The sequence below is a fragment of the Larimichthys crocea genome, chromosome XIII (assembly GCF_000972845.2).
Source record: "Larimichthys crocea isolate SSNF chromosome XIII, L_crocea_2.0, whole genome shotgun sequence".
NCBI lineage: Eukaryota > Metazoa > Chordata > Actinopteri > Sciaenidae > Larimichthys > Larimichthys crocea.
The window spans coordinates 20,245,569-20,258,287 of NC_040023.1; the positions used below are offsets into that span (position 1 = coordinate 20,245,569).

The window sequence follows — 12,719 nt, forward strand, 5'->3', positions numbered from 1 at the left end:
GATGGGGAGGGCTTCTGTTTGAGGGTTACTTAAAAACTTCAAATCCTCTAAAATCAAGTCGGTGTGTTGTAGTTGTGTTCAAATATAGAACGTGCTTCAGAATGACTAATGTGAATTCAATAGTCCAACCTTTAATCTATTGTTAAAAGTTAATCATCAGGTTTTTCTGGTGCCAACTTAACTTCAAGACTTAAAGGCTGAACAAAATTGCAATGCTTGTATATCAAAAAATTGTTATTTACAATTAACATTAATTTATAATAGGAAATCAACAGAATATGATAGATTTATACCAAAAATAATAAGAACGAACAAAAAATGAGTAGGGTTTCTGAAGGAAATGTCTTTATCGGTGCATATTTTATCTTGATTAATGATTATTATGATGTCCTTAACATTTGTTTGGTAAGGACTGTGGTTCCACAGTCAGTGTAGTGATACTAGAAAGCTGTAACAAACATACAGTAAAAATTTATTTGAAGAAGTAGTAGTAGTTGAAGAAATGTTTTAATGACAGCCAGTCTATTTTTTTTCATTGGGTTTCTAGTCTTGTAACCGCAGGGTTTAGTTTTGTTCTCCCTGAGTTACTCTTGTCTAATTGATCAAAGTGTGGTGCTTATAATGTATATAAATGTTGGATATGTATGTGTTCGTTGAAATGCAGCTTGATGACATAAGACAGCGGAACAATGAACAGTGGCTGGGAGGAACGCTGTACGCTATTTCAATACTCAGTTATTCTTATAATTAAAGAAGCAAGCCTGGCAAGTTTTGACAATGCCGTCTTTGGGAGTAGACGTCTTTCTATTTTAAGGATTTTTTTCTTGTGACTTTATGGCGCATCATAAAACGTCTCTGTATAATTTTCTTTCTCAATAGTCAGACTGAAAATATTTAATAACTTCCACTCTGTCGGGGTTCATGCATAAGTTTTAATTGCTGATTTTTTTTAGTCAGGAGCAATCAGGAGCCTTATCTTGATTCTTAATGCTTGCACAGTTAGATAAGGAGAAACTTTGTTCAGCATCTTTTGTGCATCACTCTCAGAAATGTTTTCAGTAGACAGATCCCATTCACTCCCAGTCAACTCTAAAAACTGAGCAGGTTTTTCCTATGGCCCCTTCTATAATCAGATTTAGGAACATACACCTAACCATCAATAACCAACCACATCATTAACTTAATACCAAAATAGTGATGTGATAAATGTCCCAATATATATTACTCTCAATAGGTTTAGACCTGAACTTGACACTTGCTTTTCACTAAACATTTATGAATGGACTGGATTTTATGGCATGTCTTATTTTTGAATCTGTCTTCAAATTCTCCCTCCCTCTCTCTCTCTCTCTCCCTCCCTCTCTCTCTCTTCCTTTCTTCGTGCCTGCAGTGCTGTCATTGGAGTGCTTTGTGTGCAGTTCTTCTCCCACCAATGAAGCATGCAACCAGAACACTCAGGTGTGTCAGGCGCCGCTGGACATGTGCATGACTATCGTCGATATTTTAGGTAACAATGAAAACACAATAATAAAATGTGTTACTGAATCGAAATGCATCTCTAAAGTACCTTTATAGTAGCAGGTCAGGTTGTTTTATTAAACTTCAATGGATGGAGGCTACTTTAATGAAAGCTTTCATGACTATATGCTCAGTGAGCTCAGTTCATATTCCAAATGTGGGATTTCACTCCTTAATAACTCACTGCTGTGTATGTGTGTTGTTCAGGCTCCACAACAGCCATAGTGAAGCAGTGTGCCAGCCAGGCCACATGCACTGGAGCTGCTGCGAGCGCCTCACTCGACGCAAACGGAAACGGGAACACTGTCAACTGCTGCAACAGTTTTAATCAGTGTAACTTCAGTGGAGCCGAGTCCATTCACATACACACGATGCTGCTGCTGGTGGCTGTAGGTGTATTATTACTGCTAGCACGCTGAAGAAGGATAAACGCTGTCAAAAGCTGTGGAAGCTACAATGTTGCTCTGTAAAGGAAATGGTATCAGTGTCATATATATGTGTGTGTGTGTGCAATGACTGTTTAAATACAGTTTTTTTTAACCATTATTCATGCAAATGGATTTTCCTTTGAAATCAGGGATGTTAAAGGTATGCTTAAATGTTCAGTGTGTTAGGAGGATCTTGCACTGCAATGTTTTTTTCTAATGGATGCTTTAAACTACAGTCTCAAATCACTTTCTAGGGTAATGATATATACAGCAGTGTAAATATATATGTATGAGCACAATATATACTTGGCTTTGTTCATCTCCCTCTTTGCCTGCTGACACAATCATGAGATGACTTATAATAAATTATATTCCAGATACAACTCTGAAACCATAAAAACTTAAAGATACTGGAGATAAAAAACCTAAGATGTGCTTTTAAATACATTTACGATGGATAAGAATGTGGACAGTCTGATTTCCATTTCGTCATTATTTTATTTCATTGGTTTTTTTTCCCTCCTATCTGACAAGATGGCTGATTTAGCCCAGAAGACAAAATAAAAACCAGTGTTTACTAGTACGAGTTCTGTACAATTCACCAGTGATACACACCAGTATAGCTTACAATATACCAACATGAGCAGATTTACGCAACAACAAGGAGATAAAATAGATTGTTTTTTGTTTCTTTTTTTTTCCTTTTACATTTTTTTATCCCCATGAAACCCAGATATTTGATAGTTTAATTGCTGGCTAAACATGGAAATCCAATCTGGGTAAAATAAGGTTAAAAAAAATTAGGATTTTTTTTTTGGTGCTGTGCAAATATGCTCCTCTCCCTACTAGTATATCATGCTATACCAGTACAGTCACCAGTATATATCATATAGCAGTATGTCATACTCCATGTGGGGTCAGTATTAACAAAGACACGTGTGATCTGCTGGAGTTTCAGTTCAGTGTTTTGTGTCTGCGAGACAAGTTCCAGTCATGTGGCTCCACATTTCATGTGTGTTTGTTTCCCTGTTGTCAGGAGGGACATATTTCAAGAGTTACACCTGACAGAAACTTTGACTCAAAGCACAAAGCTTCCAGTTGTGAGGTTTGTTTGTGTCCCCTGGCAAAGTCACTTTGTGACACCCGTGGGCGAGGGGACAGTTAATTGTGTGACACCAGTCATATGAGGATCAACTGAACTGAATGATACTGGGACTGTAGGTGAAGGGAAAGAAAGAAGAGGAGACACTGTCCTCACAGAAATAAAGTCAAGCTCAGTGACCAGTCTGAGACATGATGTCCTCCTCTTCTTCCTAGATAAATAGGAAGTATCCAGTCACTCAGACTGGATCCACAATTTTTTTTTTTCAAGTCAATGCTGGGATTGAATATCAGTACAGAGGACGAAGATTGCGACAGCTGAAAACACAAAACAAAAAAACATGGAGCCAGCCGATAAAAAGAGTAGACTAAATTGAGTGCGAGTAGGGAGTTTCCTGTCTTGCATTTACCCAGACAGGGTTGAATTCTTCACATTTGGAGTCTTTAAAACCTGCTCAGAGAGGAGCTGAGGAAGACTTCAGGAAGGAGAGGGACAGTGAGAACAAAAGGAAAGCAAAGTGAATGAAACACAGAGGAAAGGGGAGGACAGTGTGTTCTTTCTTCAGGCAGTAGACCGGCGCTAGACTGTCCTCAAGTTTTAATACGCTTCTCCCTCACTCTCCTCCTCTGCAATTTCTGAGTCTATAAATAAAACGTGGTGAGACGGAGGGAAGATGGGAACGGATGGAGGAGAGAAACAGGAGGAGCGATGGAAGGGTGGGAGGCTGCTTCTCCAAACCAACCGAGACTGTCTTGACTGTGAATGTCCTTGTCGAAGCATCTGCTCAATACGCTGCAGCTGGATAGAAAACATCTGGTTTGATCTGCCCATTCAAAAACAAAAAAAATCCATGGTGATGTGGAGGTATTTCAGCTAAGGAGAAGCTTCACATCGAGGGGTCAAAATACATGATATCAACAAATGTACCGACATGGCTGCTGGCTGACGTCTGAGTCCATTCCCACGTTGAAGTTTCATGCAGATATGCTGCAGATCAAACGCAGTCCGATCAAGTTCTGATGGCTTTGCTTGAGTTGTATTCCACTAACACTAATCCACCAGATGTCTGATGCCGCTCCCATGATCATGTTTCCCATACTCACCCACAGTCACCACTCTTTGTCTTTGCTTTTCCTCCTCTCATCTTTATATCCCAGTCCAAAGAGAGTGAAGCTGCCAAGTCCCTGATTCAGGAAGTGTTTTTGCTCTGTTCTTGTATTAAGAAAGTCACAGTGGTGGAGAGTTTTATCCCAGATGAACAGACTACCGCAGCTTACACAGGATTCAACATCTAATGATTCTTCACAGACTGTTGTCAAAATATCAGAGCTGTCCTTTTTTCCTTTGATTAAAGCAGTCAGCTCCAACAACTCTCACATATCACGATTGACGTCACTAATCCAGAAGTCTTTAGTTCTCCACTGCTAACAGTAACCATAGCGATGATGTCTCTTAAATGCCAGACCAGCTCCTGTTGGTCAGCTCAGCTGAGGCGGGGCTAGTGTGGGCGGGAGTGGGCCATCATCTTGAGCCGTGATTGGTCAATGACATCGAGCAGGTTCTTGGCGTCGACTGCAAGTGCGTGAGCCGCTGTCAGCATCTGCTTCTTATAGTCCTGCTGGAGACTAGGACAGAAAGGAAATGTACACACATGCGTTATTTATGCAAATGAGTAAGATAAGTGCTACAATATTTAAGCAACTATTTTAAAAGTTTTCACTTCTGCGCCCCATGTGATAGCATCAAAAAAGCTACTGTGGCAGACAGCTGATGTCCTTTTCTGATACTGTTTAGACAATTTTTCAGACACTGATTAAATATTATTTCATAGTCTTTAACTGAATTAAAAGTGTCCTTAAATGAAATAATAATGAGCTCTGTGATAGAGTGAAACCACCAAATAAATACAAGAAACTGTAATAAAGAACAAGTAAATAAGTAAATTGCTCGTTTTGAATGAAATGAAACTTTTCTTTATATAATGTAATGTTAATATCTGAAGCTACCTGGTCATCACATATTGTTGGGCTAACTTCATCTTTCCAATCAGTTCTGCCAAGTCAGAGTTCAGAAGTTTCTGTGCCATCTCGATCTGTTGAAGAAAACCGCAGCATTACTTATCAATCTGATACCCGCCAACAAATGCACGAGGTAAATGTGTGATTTAAAATACATCAGCAACATCTGTGTGTGTACGTATGGTTAGTGAGTGTGTGTAATTACCTCTCTGTGTGTACTGGCTGGAAGTTGTGGTAGAGTCTCATCTACTGTGGCCAATAATGTCCTTAATGCCAGACCCACATCCTGAAACACAGGAAAAACAGAAAATAATTTGTATTTGAAGAATACCGTATGCTGCACATACATGTAGGTTTAGAGACCCGGCTCTTCTTCTAGCACTACCAACAACTGGACATGCTAAATCTATCCTCCTCTAGTACTGTCACAGTACTTACTGCTGCACTAACATGTCCTGTACCTTGAGAGTTTCCCTTTGTGTAAGTCACTTTAAATAAAATGCTCAACTAAATGACTAAACGTTAATAAAAAGCTGTAAAACAGAGTTAGAAAACAGTTTAATATTTCTTACACAGACAGAGATAACCAACACTGAGTAAATGGACTAAATCCCCACAATTAAAATCTAAAATATAGTAAGGTCAGAGTTAAACAGATGAATCACAAATGATACATGAGGAAGTAGCTCCCTGAACATCTGTGCAGTGTAATTTAATTAAAACATGGTGTCACAGTGGTCAAGGTAAGATTACATGAAACTGTAGAAACTGAAAATCACGAATCTTTGCACTTTTTCCAAGTTACGGTAAGCAGCTCCAGCTCCAGGCAGAAAAACTAAAAGTTCAACAAACCTCAAAGAAACACAGATGAGTTTAAAAGTTGTCAGGGAGTGTTATGATAAATACGTTGAGTGCCTTGGTTACCTTCACCATGGGAACATATTCCTCCGGAGGAGCCGGCTGAATCTTGCTCGACATCTCGATCACAGCTTTCACCAGTCCCGTCACGTTCTCGTACACCTTGTCATTGGAGCGGTCCAGGTTGGCGGTGGGGGGCGGGCTTATCTCTTGTGGCTGCAGCTAAACCGTGAGAGAGAAAGAATCAATGAGCGATGGGCTGACTGCCTGAGCAAAGACCCGCTGGGCAGTGAGAACGATACACAGAGAACAAGTCGAGATAATGATGATGATAAATGTGAGCCGCCTGATATCAAAACAGTCTCATAATCATTGTTAACAGCTGACTGTATAAAATCCTGCATGATTAAAAATGAAATATGTAAATAGTTTGAGAAGAGGAGGAAGAAGAGAGGCAACAACTGCTGAGCAGTGTAATCTTACAAAGAACAAACAAGTCATACAAGTAGTAGTAGATTAATGAGTAAGTGAGTGAATGAAGTTAATTAGAGCAATGATATGCTTTGAATTAAGAACAAAACAAAATGTTTTCACACAGCTCTCTATCATGGCCACTAGATGGCAGTAAGACACTGCTACAACCAGATATAATTCAGCGACTTTGTTTGTCTCTTCCACATTTTCTCTCTGCCCTCCCATCATCCTCTCTGTCTCCTCTGTTCTGCATCTGGCTCGCTGACCTCACTTGGCCCCTTAATTATCTCCACACTTGCAAAATGTACAAAATGTCATCCTGTGTCCCTAACCACATGTTTTTTCCACATGCTTTTTTTCAATGTCTGTCTGTCACTGACACAAACACTGGAGAGCTTCACTCTGTACACATCAGGGCCTGTGACTTACTGCAAAAGTTTGTCCAGAAAAACAAACTAGCTGATTCCACCACACAATCATAAGACATGGAAAATGCTACTTTAGTGAACCTCTATCATTAAGATGAAGAAAAACTCTCTTTCAAAAAATGAGATGGGGAAAGGAAGAAACCTTAAACAGAGCAACAGAGGAGGGACCTCTTCTATTTATCAAATGTATTGACATCCTCTGATCATATAGAGAGGATAAAGATGAACCTCCACGCCTAAGATCTTACATAGTTAGTTATAGCATCCCTAGCCTAGAAAACTGAATGAATAGTATAGGTTTGGTTAAAGAGCTAACACGACTATTTAGATTTAAAGTTAAAAGACAGAATTAAGGGAACTGCAGGATGAAATAAACGTGTTTATGATAACCCTGTACATGATTTGTTGGACAGAGAAATCAAACTGATGGATGAAGGAATCAAATGAATCTATGTGTGATCAACTAGCAGACAAGACGCACAGTAAACACACACAGACAGTGTGCTGCTTACCCGCCAGGGCTAGGGGTCAACAGTAAGGCAGGGTGCAGGAGGAGGTGTGTTGGGGGAGGTAGAGGAGGGAGAGAGGGAGGGAGCAGCCAAAGGAAAAGAAGAAAATATTAACGCTCTAAGCATTAAGAAACATGCAACCTGTGTATTTCAGAAATATATGTCAGTTCTTATAGGTTCAGTATTTCTGTATCTGTGTTTGGGAGCAAGTATTTTTGCTTTGGGTTTGCGTGTGTGTTACTTTCTGTGTGTACCTTGACTCCATCGTTGTAACTGTCCGCAGTATTTAGACAGGCCAGGCTACCAACTTGGCCTTGGGCACCTGGTCGAGGGGGTTTCTTTGGGGGAGCTGCAAGCTCTGCAAGTTAAAAAAAAAACAAACATAAGAGTTAAAAAATATATCCCCTCAGTTTTACTGTCTCATACAGATTCTGGACAGGTTGTACTTTTATGTTCATTGGTAGCACCCCAGCAACTGATGTGGCAGTTCACATCAACATCAGCTGAGGACGTTATTAAGTTATTTTCATTATCAATTAATCAAATTGTCTATGCAACACAACAAAAGTGATGTAATTAAGTGCTGTTTTGTTAAAAACTCAAACATATTCAACATTGAGAAGCTGAGAGGATATGTTTGATTTTTGCTTTATTAAACATCTGAAACATCTTCTTCATTTGACTAGACTGACTGAGAATGAGACTGAGAATAAACTATTTAGTGATGAAAACAGAAGGAGACATTTTCCTGATATTGACTGCACTGGGGGAAAGTTCCAGTTATATAAAAAGTGCAAATAATCCTCCCAATGGAAAAGTATTTTGAGCTGAATATTTTCTCTCTCTGTTCGGCTACTTACAGGGTGGATATTCACGCTCCGAGCACACAACGTATTGAACTCGACATGCTGTCTGAGTCCATATAAACAGAACAGTGGTTGATTTGCTTGTACCCGGCCAACAGGCTGAGAGAGTTCACAATCAGATCTGTCATATTGTGGCAACAGACTGTAAACTCTGCAAGCAGACACTGACACACACGATCTGCTGGTGGTGGGAGATACAGAATCTGTACGGAGAGGCTGAGCCAAACAGAGCTATGTAATGCTATACGTGTGAAGTGCATACTTTGGGAGATAAAGAGACAGAAAGAGACCAGAGAATAAAACAATAGTGGTTATGTGACTGTAATTACAGACCAATACGGGCATGTCTATTACCTGCTTTGCCGACGGGCTGGTATATGTGCTGGTTTCCTGTCTGCACAAACAAACACAACAACAAAACATCGGGTTAGCAAGTGCTCAGTCACATAGATAATCAGAAGCTTCGCAGGAAATTAGAACTTCACAGGAGAAAACCCCCAGCTGGTTCTGAAACATTTAGAGAGTCCAATTTAATTTTGTTGTGACATGACAGCGTGTGTTTCAATTTGTTCTTGTAAAAGTTCACTAGTGGAGGAGCCGTTTCTGTTTTCAGTGATGTGTGGTCTGTTACTTATGTTAACAAAAATATTCTGTCTGGCTGCATGAAGATAAAATATGCCTTTCCTTTGTTTGTGTGCTACTCTTTCAAAACCAGAAAAAAATCCTGCAGCATGTCGTTATGATCTGAGCATAAAATGATGCCACAAATCTCTCCGGTGGTGCCAGGCATGTCAGATTTACTTTGTTGTATTATTACAGAATCTTTGTTGTTTTCTTTGTGTGAGAAAACAGTACAGAGGGCTTCCAAATCCTCTGTGCCATCAGAGTGTTGTGGTCTGACAACCACCAACACCCAAAAATACTCTACTACAGCATTTTACACACACACAAACACACACACACACACACACACACACACGAGGGAGATTTTCCCACCACAAACCACAGCCATTCAAATGGGAGGAGCAGCACAAGCAGAAAGATGAATTACAGAGACAGAAATATCTGGCCCATGGCAACTTCAGACTGCTACAACAACTTTCTTCTGCTGGCATCAGGAACATGACGGACATCAACATACAGCTCTGTGTTCAGATTTTGAGATTTCAACTTCTGGCATAAAGTTACACAAAGCTCCTCAGAGAGAGACCTCAAGAGAAATGATGACGACATCAGTTTCTAGTCTAAAAAACAAACAAAAACATTAGAGGAAGTAAAAAGTGATGAAGTTACCTTTCAGTACAGTCTGTGTTAGACAGCATATAATCACTGTTATGTTTGCAAAGTTAAAATGCGCATCTGTCACTGTGCAAATCATTTCACCACAGCGCCACAATTAAAAAAATCATGTGGTTAACTCTCTTAAGCGATCGCAAATGTGAAAACCAACAAATGATGTCTTCTGATATTGTAAGATGTTTCCACATATTCATGTGACTAGGGCTGCAGCACTAGTTTCTTGTCAAAATATCAGGACACAGAAAACTGTGTGCAACACTGGGACAGAGAGTCACATAAAGAGAGCTACTTGTTTTCTTGCAGTGCAGCGTTCTATTAATAACTGGGGATGCTGTGGGAATCCATTGACCCCTCATTGGTGACCCCACACACCCCAACGACCGGTCACTTCCTGTCCCTGGATCAATCCCCTCAGCTCTAATCAAAACAAACACACACTTGCAGCCAATAGCCAGGAGTCCAAGCAGAATGTGGACTTCCGTCAACATCTTTATCTTTATCAGACATCCTCCTCTCTTAGAAACACAAACAGCTGCTCAGAAAAATAAATTCCCCTTTTTATGTGGTGGGAGTGACAAATGGTCATGATTATGACAGTGAAAATGTGAAAAAGGGCTAACATGTGAAGTGTAGTTTGTTTGGGAGAACCTGTGGACCACTGTCATTGTCCTGCTGTGTTCATCAGCAACACCAACTAACAGTGAGAGTGGTGTGAGTGGATGGAGACAGAAAACAGCTAGTGATTTTTATTTGATTTATTTTAAAAAGAAGAAACCGTGACTTACCGGTGGTTGGAGTCCACCTTCTTCTCTGTCCAGACTCCCTCTAGAACTTCTAGAGTCTGGTTTCTAAACACACACAAATAAACATAAAAATTATATCTCCATACATCAACAGTATTTAAGTTGATATTAAGCTGATTTAACTTCAATTTGCTGCCAATTAGAGATTCAAAGAGACAAAAGTTCTCTATTTACAGTTGTGCAAAAATGATTCAGTGAGTCACACTGCTTCTCACTTTGTGAATTTACAAGCACAACTGGATTTCTGTGACAAATACCTGTTTATATCCCATGCTGTTGTCAGACTGGCCCATTATGTCGAACAACTCTATAGATTTACTGAGTGGTTTAAGATTTCTACCCATAAATTACTGCCACATACAGCCATTGTATAAATACTTACTACATTACTATAATTAGTAAATTAATAACAGTTTATACTGTGATGTGACAAAGGTGAAAATGAATAGATTCAAACTCCAGATCCAAGTTTAATCTTTAATCGTAAGTCTTACAATGATTATGTGAATGAGGAAATGAATGAGTGAATCACAGCAGGGAGGCTCACAATAGAAACCTCACTTATGAACACATCCACTCTCCCTGCATCACATTTCCAATTAAAACAGGAACACGCCGCACAAAGCTGCAGGATCCACAAGAGCAGGAGTTCTCCCACACGCAAATAAACTTTTTCCAACTTGAGCACAACTTTTCAGAACGATTTTTAACCTGCACACACACAAAGCCAAAAAAAAACACCTCTACACACACACAGCCAGCCGCTCTCTCATGCATGCATCCTTGCCTACCAGTTTTCCAAGACAGGACTTGAAGACGAGCATTGCCTTTGAGTTCATCAAAGTTGTCTGATGAACTGTTTTTTATCCGCGTTGTTTGAGGTGTTGTGTCTGTGATGATATCTCCTTCTGATGTTATTGTATCTTTCTGTCTGCTTCTCTATCACTGAGTGTTTCCCCGTCTGTCTGCCTGTCTGTCTACAAGCCTGTATCCTTGTCTGTGCCAGCAGTTTTATCAAGACAAGAATTCAGATTTAACTCCTGCTTCCTGCCTCCAGCACACTTATATCTGACTCTGACGCACGGAGGGAAGGCGAGGAGGAGGAGGAGGAGGAGGAGGGAAGAGGGATGGTGCTGCTGCCAAAGAGCCGTCAGTGTTGCGAGAACGTCTACCCTTCTTTCCTAAACCATTCTTCTTTTCTCCTCCCTTTCTCCCCCCTTTCTCTCTTGCCCCTCCCTGAAGTGACAGTGTTATACAAACCAGCCAACACACACACACACACACACACACACACACACACACACACACACACACACACACACACACACACANCACACACACACACACACACACACACACACACACACACACACACACACAGCTTTTCAGTAATCTTGTGTGTTGTCAGTTAGTGGTTGTGGGTCAAAGACAGACTGTTGACTGGGCTGTCAGATTCTCTAAGCCTATCATTAGCCTGGAATTCACACAGGCCACACCTGCCTACAAGCACACAAACACACACACATGTGCACGCACAATAAAATTCTTGGGCAAAAACCGCAAACAGTTTCTTCAATCAGTTCACAGAAATATGCATCCTACATTAAACGTCTCCGCCCCCCCCTCCCTCATTATGTTAGATGGTCTTTCCAGCAGAAGTAAAATTTTTCACACAAATACCGAGTTCATTTATCTTTACTGTTGATATATAGTATATATTATAACTCACAACCATTTAGCACTGCACTGCTATAATAAGTAAGAGAGATGACAATCATAGCAAGTCAGGAAAAAGAAGTAGAAAATCTGGTTTTTGGGGAAGCAAATTCATACAGTATATTATTTAAAAAGTCATAGATCTTTTTCCTAGAAGATGAATGACTGAGCCACAAAAATACATTTTTCTTCTGTACATATGTATTCATCATATACTACATTAAACAGTCACCAGAGGAAAGACAGCCAGAGTGACAGTCAATTGTGATGAAAACCACAACTCATTTACTCAAGTTCTTGTTATTTAAACAGTTTAACCAAACATGAGAATTTAATGGTCTAATTTAAGACAAATTTAAAGATGATAAAAGCAGAGAGCAACTATTATAACCTCACAAGACTTAGTGTGATTCGACTTAATCAAACAAAAGAAAAGAAAGATCTTTTCTGATCTTAACTGATCCCAGAAAGTCCTTCGTTTAGTTTCAGTCGTCACCATGTCGGTCACTCTTAGAGAAGGGTAATGTGTCTGTATCTCTTGTACTACTTCAACAGGCTTAAACTCCAGCTTTAACTTTAACTATGAAGTGATTTCATATCTTTTTAGTCTTTAGCTCTTACATTTATTATATTTATAAGTGTGATGAAAAACAAAACATGCATTACAGAACCAATAATAATAATAATAAGAATAATAATA

The 12,719-nt window shown here is 39.7% G+C and overlaps 2 protein-coding genes across 16 annotated transcripts in view; one reads left to right on the forward strand and one right to left on the reverse strand.

The window, feature by feature from the left end:
* LOC104938556 (urokinase plasminogen activator surface receptor) overlaps positions 1-1,953 on the forward strand; it is a 2,529-nt gene extending 576 nt beyond the window's left edge. The window contains exons 2-3 of the mRNA XM_019275888.2: positions 1,391-1,507; positions 1,726-1,953. Of these exons, the coding sequence (XP_019131433.2) occupies positions 1,391-1,507; positions 1,726-1,937 (329 nt within the window). The 3' untranslated portion in view covers positions 1,938-1,953. The remainder of the gene's footprint in view (positions 1-1,390; positions 1,508-1,725) is intronic.
* Positions 1,954-2,424: 471 nt separating this feature from the next.
* The window catches only part of LOC104938545 (focal adhesion kinase 1), a 56,676-nt gene continuing 46,381 nt past the window's right edge, over positions 2,425-12,719 (reverse strand). For 10 of the 15 annotated variants that reach the window (XM_019275901.2, XM_019275896.2, XM_027286283.1 and 7 more), the window contains 8 exons: positions 10,286-10,348; positions 8,556-8,595; positions 7,590-7,693; positions 7,339-7,347; positions 5,991-6,146; positions 5,272-5,352; positions 5,055-5,140; positions 2,425-4,673 (listed from right to left, as the gene is read on the reverse strand). In XM_019275901.2, the coding sequence (XP_019131446.1) occupies positions 4,547-4,673; positions 5,055-5,140; positions 5,272-5,352; positions 5,991-6,146; positions 7,339-7,347; positions 7,590-7,693; positions 8,556-8,595; positions 10,286-10,348 (666 nt within the window). In that variant the 3' untranslated portion in view covers positions 2,425-4,546. The remainder of the gene's footprint in view (positions 4,674-5,054; positions 5,141-5,271; positions 5,353-5,990; positions 6,147-7,338; positions 7,348-7,589; positions 7,694-8,555; positions 8,596-10,285; positions 10,349-12,719) is intronic. The other 5 variants (XM_027286284.1, XM_019275903.2, XM_019275891.2 and 2 more) reach the window with 2 other exon arrangements.